The 17,490-nt window shown below is 46.6% G+C and overlaps 1 protein-coding gene across 1 annotated transcript in view; it reads left to right on the top strand.

The window, feature by feature from the left end:
• Window positions 1-17,490, top strand: part of LOC144792285 (acyl-CoA dehydrogenase family member 11-like) — a 574,298-nt gene that overhangs the window by 317,793 nt on the left and 239,015 nt on the right. The window contains exon 9 of the mRNA XM_078667230.1: window positions 5,671-5,770. Coding sequence (XP_078523356.1) covers window positions 5,671-5,770 — 100 coding nt within the window. The remainder of the gene's footprint in view (window positions 1-5,670; window positions 5,771-17,490) is intronic.

The raw sequence follows: 17,490 nt of genomic DNA, 5'->3' as shown, positions 1-17,490 counted from the left end.
CAGTATTCAAAGACTTGCCCTCCCCAAGGGATCTAAATCTGGTTTCCCTTTAAGCTCATAGCTCCTTGCTTCAAACCTATGAAAAGTCCAGGGATACTTAAAAGGACAGAGAAAAGATCAGGCTGCAGACATGAAAAGCCAGTGTCCAGAAAGTCTGAGGGACATGAAGACAGAGCTACTCCTATCTCTGCTCCTGCCACAATTTCCCACTGAGGGAAACCTAGAAATAGATCTCAGAGGGAAAAACATTGATGTTGATGCCAGGATGTCAAAGGTAGGGTTAGTGACTACATGTTCTCTGTTTAGAGCTGGTACAACGTCGATGTAACGTAGGTCGGATTGTCAAAAACGACATTGCTGCATACATCAACATCAAGGAGGCACTCAATATGAAGGAATGCAGCTATTTAAAGGTGTCTCTGAAATGTGGCTGCAAGAAGTCCAAGGTCTTTTAGTAGTAGATCCAGACGGGCAGCCCAGCTGATTGTGTACAATAAGGAATGCATACTTCTCCATGTAGGCCCAGATCCTGTGGAACTCACTTCTGGCAAAGACAAGATACGTTGATAACCATCTTGAATTTAGGAAGGTAGAAAAAACGTGGTTCTTCCACAGCAGATGAAATAGGGTCCACCAACCAGCTGTCAGAACCATTCACTATCGCAATAAAGGCTATAATGCTTGGTTTGACCACATGCACAGCTGTTTCTTGCTTTCATTCTCTTTTACTCCAGTACACACATAAGCACAGCTAACACATGTGCATCTTCACTATATGAGTAGCCTGTATTAATGTGGAATGGTCCTGAGGGGCGAATTTCCGGACGTTCACTGCCACCAGTTGTGCTGCCCCATAGTAAGCCCTAATGTCTGGGAGTTCATGCCCCCATTGTAGGAGTTACTCTGAAGCGTGGAGAGGGCTATTCTAGGGTGCTTACCCCACCATTGCAGGGAGTGCAGATCGCTCTCCATCTTGACAAACCAGACCTGTGGGAGGTGGGTAGTAGGTATTCTGCATGGCAACCAAGACCTTTGGGAGTGTAATCATTTTAAAAATTGCAGCTCTCCCCAGCACTGCGAGGGGTAGTGCACACTATCTTTCCACATCGTGTTGTGGCGTATAGGATTCCCCTAAAGGGTGACATTGTGGAGTCGGAGAGGTAATGGAGTAGGGCATTGCCACCATCTAGATGCAAAAGTTTGAGGGCATAAACCGCAGATATTCTTGACCTTTCAACTTAAACAAGCATTGGCATAGCCGATAAGTCTCGCCTTTGGGACCTTATAAGTGTTTAGAACTGCTAGGTTCCCTGAGAAGATAAAAATAGCTGTCCGAGCAAACACTCCATAAGGGGAGGCAGCGATGACAGCAGAGGAGCGCCCCTCTAGCCTGCCATGTGCTTATGTATTGTCCGCATTACACACACTGTATATTCTCTAAACACAAGACAGCTGGTAAATGGAGTGGGCGCTTTGTATTGTGTATGTGTCTTATGTAGTGGTGCTGGTGGCAGGCAGGTAGATGTAATGTGATGGGGTGAGGGTGGTATCTGGGAGAGCAGTGGGTCGGGAGTGGGGCTTGCAGGGAGAGAACGCCATCTGGAGGCATTCCCATTGCACTGGGGGCGCAGTGCACTGGGGGGCATGTGTGGTAGACACCGACCTGGGAAGTGTGTTCAGTGAACTGGAGAGTGCATGGGCGGGGTGTGGAAGTCCTCAGCCAGTCTGCAGATGCTGGATGCATTCTCAGCGAGCGTGGACCTCCGGGGGTGGGGAAGCACAGGGCAGTGATGGGTGTGGGCAGAGAAGGAAGGTTAGGATGTGCCCGCGGTATGGCACGTGTTTGGGGGGCATATGGTGGTGATGTAGATGCATTTTTCCGTGGATATGTGTTGCCGTTTGGTTTAGCGGGAGGTTTTGTTCTAAATTCTTTCCAGATATAAGGGGAATGTCTGCGCTTTGGAGGGACAGCGGTGCAGCTTGGGTGTCTGGTGGCGAATGGAGTGCACTTACCCCTCTCAGCTGCAGCCCCACTGTGAGACGGCGTCCTGGCTTTGGAACCCAGAATCATACTGTAATGCACGTCTCACACTTAACTGCGGTCTGCACACTCACGTGCACGGCCAGCACTGTACTTTCTAACCTCAGTGGTGCGGGCGGATCCCGGATGGTCAGGAGGCATCCTGTGGACAGACTTCCTCTGCCGGTGGCAGTTCCGCCACCTCGCTGCTACCCGGGCATGTGCCCTGAGTGTGGGGGCAGGCTGCACAAGGTACGGTCAGTCGGAGGAGTTCCAAGTAGGAAGGGCTGGGCACCTCAGCTACCCGGGTACTGAAGTAGTAGGCACAGGGAGATGGATCTAAGGGATTTGCCCACAATCACAGGATGTTGAGCCAACGCCAAGACTGGAACCTGGTTCCCCAGTTCCAATATCGGCAGCTCTGGCTATGGCGCTACATGGGGGGTTCCTGTCAGTCACCTGGAGACTTTAGGACCACCCTTCAGCTTAGTGAGGGACGAGTAATGGGTTTATGCCAGTTAAGTTCTTGATTTAGTGAGTAATTGGGCGTGTGAATGAGTGAACCAGTGGATGAGTGATTGGGCTTGGAAGTGAATGAGCCCTGCTGTGAGTGGGTTTGTGACCCAGTGAATGAGCAAGTGAATGCGTGTTTGAGATTGATTGAGCATTAACATGCGTAGGTAGGTGAGTGAGCAAGCAAGTGAAAGTAAGCCAAGTACTGTGCAGAGTGGGAGCACTCACTCATCACACACAGGGGTGAGCACTACACTCTACCGGGGCGTGGCAGACACAGGCCACTGTCACTCAGCTGGGCTGGGTGTGCTGCGGGGCCCGTCACTTACTTGCATCTGGACCCCAGCAGCAACGCGTGTTTCCTCCTGAACTCCAAGCGAAGCTGACATCATAGCAACCCAACTACTGCCTTACTTACAAAAGAACCCACCCCATCTGCACAGCTTTATTCAACTTCCAAACATGAGATAAGGATTGCAAGGTTCAGAGGAGGAGTAGGTAGGGAGCAGCAGCAGGAGTAAAGAAGGAAGAAGGAGGGAGTGGGGGGGGGGGGGCCAGCCCGCAGTCTCCAGGGGAAGAGACTCGCGGAGAAGAGTTCTGCCATTTCTGGCTGCCCTGAAGCCTAGCGGCCGGCGGCGGCCCTGCCCAGAGCGAGTTCCTCCCTCAGCCTGCTAACTCTCCCGGGGTCGGTTCTCACAGGCCCCTACTCCTGAAGAGGCTCCTGAGCTGCTGGGCCCCTGTCAGGTCAGCCCTTCCCATCAGATCCGGTTCCAGCTGCTCTGGACTCTGCTATCTTGTAAGTCTCAGGCTGTGCTCTGCGGGAGGGGCGGGCAGGCAGGGAGCAGGCATGCCTTTCATTCAGCGCAAGGTTAATCAAGCGGGCAGGCCCATCCTTGCACAGATAACCTCACGAGGTAATATTTGGTGGGCTAGTTCGTCTAAGTGCGTACCACTGCGACCTTGGATAACTGGTTCCATTAGTGAGGTGCATCACCCTGGCGATGACGGAGGCAACCCAGCTCGCCGCAGATTCTACCCTCTTTAGGTACTGCTAATGTGAGAGACAACTTCACGGCCCCAAGGGTCATCCGGGATTGGCTAGGGGTGTGAGGCACCTTCACTGCCGGCTGCAAACAGGCAGCAGGGGAGGTGGCAGAGATTCTGTGCTTTTATTCAGTCTCTGGAGTTCGGTGCAGGAGTTCCTGACCACCATTTGATGCCCTATACGCTACATAACAACACAATGCCATCAAAAGTCTTTCTGCTCCATGGGACACATACTTTACTCCTGCGTGACCGCCAGAAACTGGGCTTTGAAGGAGCATCATTCTGATTTTTCCTATTTGCAGAATTGTATCCGTTTCTGTTCTTTGGGCCTCTTTTCTCTAATTATCTAAAGGTAGTTTGCACCTCAAATAACAACGAGAAGTCTCACAGAGGGGACTGATCACTACACATGTACAACCTAAACTCACCTGATCAAGAAGATACCGCCTCCAAATCAGAGAAACCTCGCTGTTTTTTTGTTTTAGTAATTCCTCCAAGCACGTTTGCAATGCTTAGGTTTAAATCTGAATACAGCGTCTCACATGTATATGTGTATTTACTTAAAAATAAGCACAGATAATTATGAAAAGTAATTTAGGTTTTTGCATGTGCATTTAAGTAGAATATTAGAGCTAATCACGGGTAGCAATGAAATGAGAAAAACAAACGCGTGCGCCTTCTGCTAAAGGAGGAGGCAGCAGGGGGCGGGGAGACTGGAGGGGCCCTGCGCCTGTTTCCCTTGCGGGAATGAGCAGGGGCACCATATGTTTGCAAGTTAATTACAAACATATGGTGTCAAAACTCGCTCCCGCAAGGGAATCGCCAGACGTGCACGCGTTGCCATTAAAAGCAATGCAACGCGTGCACTTTTTTGGCTAATTAGGCGAATCGATGGCTAAAGGTCTTTTTCCTATGCAGTGCGAGACCTAAAAATCCCTTACATCAATGTTGGGGGTATCTACATCGTTAGAATGCATGCATCTCTCTACTTTTAGATCCCCTGCTAATAACACGTTTTGCTAATTTCTTTCTAACTTTCTGTTGCATACCTTTAAAGGACTCAGCCAGTACTATCCAAATATACACCCATAGGAATATGATGCACAATAAAACTCCATCATTTGTCAGGCCTCAGATGCATGCTATATTTAAAGTGTGTTTGCTGTAGAAATGCTATTTATGTACCTCACTGTCACAAAGTGCAGCCCTCTGAGGTCTTAAGTTAGAACATTAATCTTACTTCCTATATCCTTGTCAACAGTTAAGGCAATTACATGATCAGATCCTTTTTAAAAGCGAAACCTTGAGAGCATGTGCAACAGAAAGTATGCATTTATGTTCTCATGCATGCAGAGTAGTGACTGCCCAAAACTCTGTATTAACTACTAACTAAATACGTTTTTAGTTTGTCGCTAAAAGTCTCATAGTACCCAGAAGTTGAGAATAAAAGTGCCTATACACTTGGAATAAAAGATTCACTATAAACATGACTTTTGTTCTTCAAAGATTAAGGCCCTTACATAAAGGTCATGTTTCCTGAGCCTGACGACATGGATTCTAGACCAGACCCCACAGACACATGCTTCAACTCATACAAGGATGTCTCTACGGGAGGTACAGATAGGTTACTTGTTATGGGGCTGATATAGTTTTGCGCCACATAATTATTTATTCTGCCTTACTAAACGCTCAAGGTTTGGGGGTCATTATCCATACTATTCAACATATTTGTTCTGTTATTTGGGATCAAGCCCCGTTGTTAAAGGAGGAGATGGTACAATCTCACTTTGCTTAGGTTGGCACAAGCCCTTGGACTGGCTCTGCTCATGTGGTGCACCTAATATCAGTTGTTGGTGTCATTAACTGACTAATTGCAACATAACCGGTCCCGTACAAGACGGTCTGCAAAAGCTATATTGTAATACTAATGTACAGCTATATAATTTATGGAATGTTTGTCTGATATATGCAGCATCTCTAACACATGTTTAAGAAAATCCCACTGCTGGTGCTAGTTGTGAAAAGGAAACAATGTTTTTGATAGATTACATTTTTGTCATGTAAATAAATGTTTATAATTTCTCCTCCAGGGTGATCAATTTAGGAAGAGAGTATGCCAGCAAGCGTTATGTGTTTGGGAAGTTTATCAAGGATCACCCTCTTCACATTCAGACTATGGCACACATGGAAGTAAGTAAAGGCACCCAGAAAAGATCTCTAATCTCTAGTATGCAAGAATTAATGAGTAATTGATAGTGCAAGAAATCAATACAGGGCTCTTGTCTCTATGATGTAGATCAGGAAGGGATCCAATGTATATCATTGATAGAATGGAGCTACTTTGTCCTGACAGAAAGAATGCAAAACCACATCTTTACCAGTCTGGGAAAAGACCCAGTCTTGCTCCACAGAATGAAAGACGAGACATTCACAGCCTATTGGGAAAGGAATTTCCGTTTCTCTATTGTTTGTGATATCTGGAAATGACCAGCGACATCGCATGTATTCATAGTACACTTCCACTAAATCAAAAATTCAATGTTCTGCTCTTACAGGCCTCAAAAACAAGTTCTTATGTTTGAAAGCTTTATTGAAGAATAATAATGATAAACAACAAAAGGCATCAGCAAAAAGACACAAGAAATGCGGAAACATAATCTGAAATAATACATTTGCTAATGACAAAAAGAGATAAAGCATTTTATGGGAATTTTAAGGTTATAAGGAAGGGGGGAGGTTTTTTTTATGTTTGAAAGCTTTATTGAAGAATAATAATGATAAACAACAAAAGGCATCCTCAAAAACAATTTCTAACGGCGTTTTCATTGCTTCTTTACACATTTGGCAGTACACGTATTCTGGTATGCTGATTTAGCCTTTTCTGGACCTGAACCTTTCTCTGTTAACTATTGAACTAATAGGCTGGCTTTTAGTCACACTATTTCTTTTTTTTCTATGGAAATCGTTTATTTTTTAGAATTGAATCCTTCAAATGTTCACATACTTTAACCATTCCCAGTTGCCAGGCTGGAAATCCCCGGCAAATTTAGGAAGCCTTAAACTGTGTGAAAAATGTCCATAGGTCTCATCAAACGTTTTATGTTTATGTTTGTGCCATTTTTAAAGCGCGCAAATACCCAGAGGTGTCTCGGCGCTCAGGATACAGAACCATCGCAGAGGTGAAAGTTATGATGGGAAGAGCCATGTTTTTAGTTTTTTCCTGAAACTGAGGAGGGCGGGGCAGTTTTGGTGTGGAGGGGCAGTGTGTTCCAAAGTTTGGATGATGAGATAGTGAAACACCTGTCACCCCAGGTGACCTTTTTTGTTCGCGGGACTTTTAGCAGGTGTGCAGAGGAGGAGCGAAGTGTTCTTGAATGCTCAGGCGGAGAGAAGGCTGCTCTGAGGAACTGTGGACCCACGTTGTTGACTGCTTTGTAGGTGATACACAGAGCCTTAAATATTGTCCGGCTCCTGACAGGGAGCCAGTGAAGTTGGCGGATGTGAGAAGAAATGGATGTGAATTTGGGGACGTTCAAAAGGACTCTAGCCGAGGCGTTCTGGACTAGTTGGAGTTGTTTAATGACTTTTTTCTGAGCGTTCAAGAGAAGGGTATTACAATAATCAGTTTTGGAAAAAACCAGGGTGCTGACTAAGGTTCTACCGGCCGATGATGGAAGGTAAGGGAGCAGTTTTTTTATTCTTTTTAGGATATAAAAAGATGAGGAGACCACTGAATTGACATGATGAAGAAATGTCAATTTGTCATCAAAAATGACTCCAAGGTTGCGAACCTTGGTGACAGGTTGAGGGGGGTCTCCTAGCTCCGATGGCCACCAGCGAGGGGACCAGATAGGGTCCAGCTTCTCGAATGTCATCCCCTCTGTTTTATCAGAGTTTAGTTTGAGACAATTTGATGACATCCAGGAGCTGATAGCCCTCATTCCAGTTTGAAAGTTTGCTGCCACTGATGTACCGTTACTATGTACAGAAAGTACAAGTTGAGTATCATCAGCGTAGGTTGTCAGGGCAATTCCGTAGGGTTTTATTACTCTCGCTAAGTCCGAAACATAAATGTTGAATAGTATCGGACTTAGCGAGGAGCCCTGTGGGACGCCACAAGGGAGGGTGAAAGTCTGGGAAGTGAAGTGGGCCATTTTGACTGTTTGGGGACGATCAGCTAGGAAGGATGCGAGGAGTTCTTTCGCATTGTTTTTTAACTCCTATAGCTGAGACACGGTCGATCAAGATGGCATGATCGACCGTGTCGAAAGCTGCAGAAAGATCCAATATTATCAATACCGCGGCTCCTCCATTATCCAGGGTCATTCTGATTTCGTCTGCTGCTTTTAGTAGCGTGGTCTCAGTTCCGTGACCCTGTCTGAAACCGAATTGGGTCTCATCCAATAAGTTATTATTGTCTATGTAGTTGGATAGTTGCATGTTCATCGCTTTTTCGAAAATCTTTGCTGGAAAGGGGAGACAAGCGATGGGTCGGTAACTGGCAGGGAGAAGGGGGTCGAGAGTGGTTTTTTTTTTAGGAGCGGCTTAATGATAGCCTCCTTCCAGACTGAAGGGTAGATGCCCGTTGTGAACATGGCATTGCAGATGGACGTCAAAGAAGGGGAGATGGCTTCAGGGGTCAGATTAAGAATGGCGGGAGGACAAGGGTCTAAAGGTGAACCTGATTTAGTGCCCAGGACGAGTCGATGGACTTGTTCCTCCGTAACGGCTTCAAAGAACGGGAGGCTGGGTATGTTGTTGTTAGAAGGATGATTGGATGAAGTAGTAGAGGGGACGAGGGTAACGGCTGAGAAAATATCAGTGACTTTCTCTTTGAAGATGTTTGCGAGAGAGTCGCAAAGGGATTGGGTTCCATTAAAGCGGGGGGCCAGGGGTTGGAAAGGTGAGTGACCACCTGGAACAATTCTTTTGATGAGTTTTTTGCCTGGGTGATTTGAGAGGTGTAGTAAGATGATTTTTCTGTAATGATGAGATCTTTGTATATAGAAAGGGCACTTTTGTAGATAATTTTTTCCGAGTCGTTGTAGTGGCGGCGCCAACGTCTTTCGAGGTTTCTGCACTGTTGTCGCTGCAGTCGAAGGGATTCTGTGAACCAAGGGGCTGAAGGGGAAACTCTGGTGCAATTAGTAGCATATTCACCTCACCTCAAACAAACCAACCTTCAGACAATGAGGTGGAAGTGCTGAGCTCTCTACCCCCCACTCTCCCGAGGCCAGCATAGCTCAGATTTCTATTGTGCACCGTCTACAAGAAAAGCTCTGCCCTAGCCTGTGTCTGACTGTATCCTGGCTACATCCTGATATCTTCCTGATATTCCCTGGACTTAAACCAGCCCTGCCTTCAGCTTTCAGTGTCCTTGAAGTTGTTTTGATGGTAAAACTCTTATTTTCTGTGCCTTGAGGATCATTCCTCGTCATCGATTGCCATCATGACTGACAAGAAGAAAAGCTCTCTCTTCAAATCCTGCTATAACTGTGAGCACAAGAAAATCTACACTGATAACCAACATGATCAGTGTAATTATTGCCTTTATCCAGCGTACAAAGCATTTTGCTGTGATATTTGTAGCGCTTTTGCAGTCAAGACTTTGAAGGCTAGAGAAAGGAGGTTGGTACTTTATATACTGAAGAAAAAAAGCCCCTTCACAAAGAGATGTCACATCATCTGGAGATGCTTCAGTACATAGTGCTCCATCAAGCACTTCCCCAAAGGTGGCACAAAAAAGGAAACGTGAAGTTTCCATAACTGAATTTCACATCTAAAGTGTCTGCAGACATCTCCTCAAAAGAAAACAAGCATTTGCAATGCAATAGGTCTCGCATTAGGAAAGTGTGAGCTATTGGTATTGCAAAATGACACATTTTTTAAATATGTGTTGGCTTTGAAAATATATAAATTAATAGCATTGTTATTCACAAAGCCAATAGCTTACACTTTCCTAATGTGAGTCCTATTGGCTATGGCAATGCTTGTTGGTAGTAAGCAAGGACAGTGCTGTTGTGGTGCTGAATGATGATGTGGTTGGGCTGAGTGATGTGGTGGGGTATTAGAGTGATGTGGTGGTGTATAAGAGTGATGTGGTGGTGTCCCCGAGTGATGTGGTGGTGTCTCAGAGTGATGTGGTGGTGCCCCTGAGTGATGTGGTGGTGTCCCTGAATGATGTGGTGGTGTCCCCGAGTGACTATTACTCTCCTCAAAAAAAGTTTGAATAAATCCTGTTCCTAGGACGTCCTATCAGAATTGCTGTCCTCACTGTCGTCGACAAAGCCTTCCTACTCATCGACAAAAAAGATTTTATCATCAACAGCCGTCCAATTGGCCACTTCTCCTTTGTGAAGTCTATGATACAGGCATTATCGATGATAAGTAAGAGAACCCCATTGATGATACAGTTGACAATATTACTTTCAACTTCAACTTCCAGTGTTGAGGAAGACACCATCGACTAATACACTTATGGTGTCATTCACACTTCAACAACACTGTTGATGGAAGAACAGCCTTCAACCTTAATCTGCGAAGACAGTGGCAGTCACCCGACGACTGCATTTACCACTGTGTTACCAACCCCATCGACAAGGCAGTCAATTATAGAAATCCTTTTTCCAATCAACTTTACTTATTTTCTGTTAAAAGTGACTGCACAACTGTCAACCCAGATTCTAGAATTGGATATTGAAGCTGACTTTAAGGGCAGGAAAATGCGGTGTATAGGCCACCATAGCTTGATGTACACTAGATGTTTGGATTCGAGGACAAGGCTTATTAGGAAGAGGACTTTTAAGAATATGACTTTCAGCCACAGACGTTTGTATCTGAAAATCCTCCACCATCATATTATCTTCGATGCTACTACAAGGAGTGAGAGCTTATGCAAGTGCCTGTTGGGTAGCCTTCAGTTGGCTCATTTCCTGGTCCTTCCTTGCTGCCACCTCCACCAAAAAATGCCTTCACTGCCCTCGCACCTTTCACCACCTTCAACAATACTGGTGGCACCTTAATCTCCTCAAGCTCCAGCACAGGCCCCACCAACATCTAGGGACTGGGAGAACAGGATGCGTCATATTTCAATTAATTGTCAGAAATTGAATAAGAAGGCAAACTGCAAGATGGAAAACAGGACTATAAATTGGAGGATTATTGTTGGACATGGCCTTTCTTAGGGGAAATTCTACCAAAACCTTTTCCTCCTAATCTTTGCCGACTCTCTCTGCATAACCTTTTGAACCTGGGCATCTTCTCCCTGAACTGCAGAGGAAAGGTGTGCGTGCCCGTATTGGGAGGAGGGTTGCGTACGCAATGAGTTCAGGTGCCATATCTCTGTGCGCCCGCAAAAATGTACAACACATACCTGGGGCTGGTACGGCACTGGCTAGTAGGGGGGACATAACACTGAATGTGTCACCCACCCGATAGCCGGCCAACCATGCATTGTGCTTGTGCCTGTGGGGAGCAATTGTGCCCCTGCCTAGGTTGGCATCACTTATGCCTCAGCCAACCCTGAGTGGGTCATCTCATACCAGGAGGGCACTCCCCAGGGAAGCCCTAAAGGCCTCCAGGGGAGGGGTGGTAGGCTGAAGGCTGGGAAGGTACGGATGCGTGTTCCCTGCCCAGGTAATGAGAACCCCCTGCAACCCCCCCTCCTCCTGCATCCCTGCCCCCCAACCTCCCTCCAACGGGGGCTTCCCCTGCCTGCCTTGGAGTTCGGCTCTCCCAGGAGGATACTCCTACGAGGTTGTTGATTCTCTCTTGGGGCGTCAGGGCTCTGAAGAAGTTGTCACTGTCGAGGCAGTGTGGAAGGGAGCATGCCTTCTTACACCAGGTAGGAAGACGCGCGGACATGGTTTTTTGTGACATGGGCCAGTCTGCCTATGTAGACCTGGGAATGCGCACTTTCTCCTGTGGAGTGTGATTAAGCGCCCAGCCTGCCATACAGACTTGGGTGCGCGCACAGGCCCTCGTGCTGTTTTGAATACATGTCCCAACTGCCATCGACGACATAAGGTTGCGCCCTGGGACCTGTAGTGAGTTGGATAGGTGTCCGGTCTGCCAATGCAGACCGATGAGTGCATACCTGTACGCCCGGTGTGCTAAGACCCGAATCAGGCATGCCAAGGCAGGCCTGTATTAGAGCGCTTGCACCAATGGTGCTAGTGGCTAGGTGCCTAGCCGCTATCGCAGGTCAGGTGTGCGTGATCGCATTCATTAGAGGTCAAACCATGTCTGGCTGGTCAGACCGGGAGGTGTACACCCACTTACACCCTTTGTGCTAGGGCTGGTTAAGCCTATGGGGCCGGCCCGTCATGACAGACCTGTGGGTGCGCACGCGCATTGTTACTGAGTAAACTGGAGAGGATGTGGTCTAATGGCTAGGGCGGCTGATATCAAGTCTGGGGAACCAGGTTCGAGTCTCTGTAAAGATGCTCAACATCCTATGATTCTGGGCAAATCACTTAATCTCCTCGTTCCAAACAAAAAAATGAATGTGTCCTTGTGTAGCGCAACTGGTGCTCTGATACCTTCGGGTCCAGTTTGCGCTATATAAAAATCTGAAATAAAACAAAAAACGTATTAGCAGCCCGTGAGTGCAGGGCACTGTGTGTACTAACCTGCACCTATGGTGCCCATGATTGCGTGTGCAGCCTGCCATTGCAGGTGTACGTGCTCATAAACCCCCTTGTTAGTTATACCTGCGTCTAGTCTGTCATTGCAGACTAGTGTGGTGCACTTGCATTTCTGGTGCTAGGAACTATGTATCCAACCTGCCATACAAGCGAGTGTGCGCAATAGCGCACATGCAACCAGGTAGTAAGGAATACCTGTGTGTGTTTTCACTACTTATGAGGCTCGCTCTTCCCAAAGGTTAACATGGGGAAGCGGTTGACATTGCTTTAGGCTTCAATAGTGGATGGCAGTGGAGTAGCCTCATGATGTTTCCTAATAATGGTTTTGTGGTGCCAAACCCGAAAGGTGATGTTGGTATAATTTGCTTAGAAATGGAACTTATGGAATATGGGCATTTTTGTGATCTGAGTCCAGTGTGCTGTGGTGCCTGGTCACAGTGGACACCAAGGACCAGGGGAGCACATCAGTGCATTCCCAGCAAGACCCATAAACTAGGGGTATACAATAGGAATGACAGACGTCTGCCATTTGAGGATCGGATGGAATAGATAGGAGACCAAGGTTTTTGACACTTGGCCTCTTGGAGCCAGACCATTCTCCACTAAAGATTAAGATCTACGTTCCACAACCCCATGGCAGACAAGCCTATTTTAGGGGAGACATCTGTGGCTCAAAGGGAAAACCCTACCCCAGCTCCCTAACTTCAAAGGCACACAATAGTATAACTATGGGTGCCATCCTTCAGCAAAGGGTGAGCTATGCTTGTGGGGATGCAGGATCGGAGAACTGGATTGCGTGGTGCACATTGCCAGAGGTCTATGTTGTGCACATGGAGGATTACTGCCCTCAAATGGGACAGGGGGCCTTTTTGGAATAGTGGCTGGCCTGGGCCAAGACCTGCTGAAATGTGGTGCCTGGAAGTGTGCTCTCGAAAAGCCTGTCTGCGGGCCTCCTTTTCTCTCTGGGATATCAGGGTGTGGAAAAGTAAATTTTGCCATGTTCTGTGTCCCTACGCGTCCTCCATCATATGTTATCTGTGCATGATTAATATGCATATGTATTCCCCATGTTTGATTAAAGACGCAATTATAGTTGTGTCCACCTTTAGTATGTCAGTTTCCAGTTCTCGTGAATACTACGAATATCAGGCCTATGTAAAGCTACGTTGCCACGTTTCTCAGTGTGCACGTTATTCCATTGTAAAGTCCCCGTTTCTAGGCCTCAAAAGGGCCCGGACACCAGATTCAGCTCCTGTCTCCTGAAGCCTCGCTGAGGAGCGATACAGCCCCCACCTGTATCCTCGACCCTTCACTTACTTCCTGCCTCGCAGTGCCCGGCTCAGCTTGGCTCTGCCTCTGAGTCTGTCAAGAGTATGTTATGATTCCAGTTATCAGTACAGCCCTCCTTCTCTGCATTCCTAAAGCTACTGAATCGCATCAATAGTTTCCGTCATTGTCTAGCCTCTACGTCTCCATGTAAGAGAAATACTGCATTTAATGGTCATTTAATATTCTTCATCACGCACTACATGTAGAATAATGCATGCTCCAGTCCTAGAGTCTGTTAGCCTTTACCCCGATAACTTTTGGATTCTATCAACATGTTCTCTAAACATCAGATACTAGATACTACTTAGGTACATGTCGCCCTGACTCTCCAGACTTCAGTCTCTGCTCCTAGCACAGAGTTCATAGCCCCCAGCTTCTCCTAGTAACACGTCATTGCCAGTTTGCGCACACCATCAGGTTAGAGGTCCCGGCTCCTTAGGTAGCCCCCTCCATGGTTTCCACCCCATTCATGACATATTCTGTTACGTTTGCATCACATGTCTATGTATACGCCCTGTTACACCTCTTTTCACCCTTATCTTTCGCGACTGCTACGCGTCATGCCTATTGCTCCACCCACTGCTACGCCTATTGCAATGTAATGCTATGTGTTTGCGTTATGTATATATGCTCATGTACTGTTATTAAAGACCGCGCTAGCCTTCTGGTCCAGATCCTGACCCCGGCAGCGCTGCCAGGGCTTGCCATCCTATTCCTGTGCAGGTTGTCCTGTTCCTGTCCTTATGCTGTATTAAACCTGCAAAACTCCTACTACCTCGAATCCTGACTCTTATTTATTGAGCTATCTGTTATTGATTTATGCATTCAAAAAGAGAGGTATTATTTATTTATTTACCACATAATGGCGCCCGAATAGGGACTTGCCCTTTCCCCACGCGTCGGTGAAGCCACGCCGACCCTCTGCAGTCGTGACGGAACTCTTCTGCGCACCGGCAGATATTTCTGCTTCAAGTATCCCTCAGGCCCACGGAGGAGACGGAGGAGGCGGTCCAGCATCCAGACGAGACGGTGGAGGAACGCGGCGAGTCCCGACCAGAGCCCAAGCCGAGAGTCCAAGGTCCGAGGTATCCGGAGGCCCACCCGTAACAGAAGTCCGAAGTTCGTCCGTCCGGCGTCGAAGCAGTCCCGTCCAGTCTGAGGCCTTCCGTTCTTGCTGCCCGGTGAGTACCATTACTGGGGTAGTATCTAGACAGGGTCAATCTAATTGACTCTGGTCCGTGGGTTGGTGGTACACAGTCCCACAAAACGAAGTGTCCACTTCGGTGGATGCGGGTCCTGACGTGTCTCTGTATGAGACCGGTAAGTTTCGTACTGTTTCAGCAGTGCATCTAGTTCCTGTTCTAGTCAGTTCTGTTCTCGAGAAAATTCATGTATTCTGTTTTCCGTATTCCAGGTAGTATTCTGTCCGAACTGTTATTCTGAATGTTCTTCATGTATTTTAATGTCGTGGTATGAGTGCGAAGTGATTCTCGTGTTTATTGTGTATTGTATTATGTCCAGATTATAGTTCAGTCATGCCGCTCTTTTCAAAACTGCGTCAGTTAAGAACTAGAAAAGGTCTGCTAGAAGCAGCAGTTCCTGTCCCGCCTAGGGACAGTCCAGGTCATTTTATGTATCAGAAGCATGGCATAAGCGCCATATTGTATCTAGATTTATGGGTCGAGTATACCAAACAGTTAGAGGAAAAGTATAGATGGCCTGTATCAGGCACATGGGATGCCGAGTGCATCATGCGAGTAGAAGAAGCATTATGGAAAAAGAAAGCCAGACAGTCACAGAAAGATGCCATTGAGTTATGGCGCAAAGAATCTCATAAAAGAACCGAAAAAGAAATCAGAAAATCTGAACTAAGTAGAGAATCCTTAGAACGAGCACAAGAAAGGGAATTAATCGAGATTGGTGAACGAGTTAAAACCGAACAGTCAGACAGACAGAGGCATGCTCTTATTAAGGGTATGTATCCTCTTCTTGCCGAGGGCTTGCCAAAAGCGACCCCGGAGGCATCCAGTAACTTTCCGCCACCATTAGTTCCGACCAAGCTACGTCACAAACCGACCGCAGCTGATATTTTCATCTCGTCCTATTTGGACGACACAGTCCCAGAATATGCAAATCCTGTTACTACTCCGCCACTCCCTGTAAATCAGGCACTTCCCGCTCCTCCAGACACCGGAGTACCTGTTACGGTACCCCCGGTCCAGCCCGCCATACAAGTCCAGTCTGCATTTCCATTTCCCACTCTGCCAGGACGAAGAGCATCAGTAGACGACTCTAGTTTAGGGGCCGCGGGAGGAGGTCCTCCTCAAACCCCGCCGCCACACAAGCGCTTAACGTTAGTCGAATTACATGCTCAAGCGTCACAGCGTACGCCCAGATATCAGTCTGTAGCAGAAATAAGAAAAGCCCTTAATGAATGCGGCTATGATCCAGTCCCAGGCGAGGATAATATGGTTTTATATTCATTACGCGTAAGAAAGGTGGCCGAGTATCTAGTCACCCTACCGAATATGAAAGAAGATCTAGACAGAATATATCGTTTCATCCGTACAGGGGATGATCCAGAAAGCATTGGCGAAGTCATGTCTCAAAGGAAAGCTGAGATCCAGCTCATGATACTAAAGTTTTTGATTAATTGTTTAATAAGAGAACAAGATTACCCGTCCAAAGATCAAGTCGAAATGAGAACCCTGACAAAGTGGAGTGATAATATAGCCGAGGGTAAGCACAAGACCATCAGTGCTATGGAAAGTATGTACAAGAAAATCCGTAAAGAAATAATAAAGTTACACGAACAGCGTAAAGCAGCACAAGTAAGCGAGAAAGAAAGTAACTCTGATACTGAAGAGGTAGACGACGAGAATCCCGCCAGAATAGCGTATGTAGGAAAATCTAGATTTCCAGATCGCCATTTACGCCTAGAACACAAGTCAACTTTCCATCATCCAGCACCAGAACAAGGTTCTCTAGAACAAGTGTTTCAAGCTACCGATCACATTCTGAAATCACGAATCGGTTACAGTGAGTTAAGTACTATGCATGAACAAGAACTAGCCCGATCAGCAGTCCGATGGATTACTGATTCTACCACTTTTCCAGACGAAATAGTGGCACAAATGTTTCTGAAACTGCCCCCAGCCGAGCAGCGACTGGTGGGTATGTATATGATCCAGCACCTCATTACATTGTATGAGGGTCAGCACTCTGATCCAGGCCCGTTACATGATATCCTGAACGAGTTACTCCAGTATAGATGGAAAGGTCTAGGTACCGATTTAATTAGTGTCATTCTAGAACAGCGTCACAAATATAGAACGTTTTTGAACCCGCATTTTGTTCATGTCTCACCCCCAGAAAGTAAACCATTTTACATGGAGAGACAGAATCCGTTACGAGAAGTCCACCCAGTTAGAGGAACGGGTGGCGAACTAGAACGAGTGTTTGTTTACACCCCGATCACAAAGATGGAACTCTTAGAGATGAAAAAATTAATTCCCTGTCACGATAAAGATCCAGCAGGGTTCCATCGAGAATTAAAAGACATGCTCCGTATGGGAGAATACACGTATCCAGATATAATTAAAATGTTAAAGGTTCTGCTGCCCGCAGGGGTGTATGAAAAGCTCAAGGAAAAAGAATGGGAGGTGGGAGAGAAAAAGATAGATTGGGCAGTTATAGAAGCTGAAGATAAGGCACGAGTACCAGGTACCGGTCTTGGAGCGAAATGTAAAGAATTACCTGAACTATTGATTCAAGTTTTACCCAGATTGTTAACAACGAAAAAGGAAGACTGGGATGCAATCTCAGCCTGTAAACAGAAACAAGACATTAGTGATTTTTATTCTAGATTTGAGAAATGTTTTAGCATCAACAGTGGCCTCAAGACAAGTAGTGAGTCATACCCTCACCTTTTTGTTA

The sequence above is a fragment of the Lissotriton helveticus genome, chromosome 11, assembly GCF_964261635.1.
Source record: "Lissotriton helveticus chromosome 11, aLisHel1.1, whole genome shotgun sequence".
NCBI classification, from domain to species: domain Eukaryota; kingdom Metazoa; phylum Chordata; class Amphibia; order Caudata; family Salamandridae; genus Lissotriton; species Lissotriton helveticus.
Note: the sequence above shows the minus strand (reverse complement) of the source record. Positions and strands in the feature narration are given on the sequence as shown.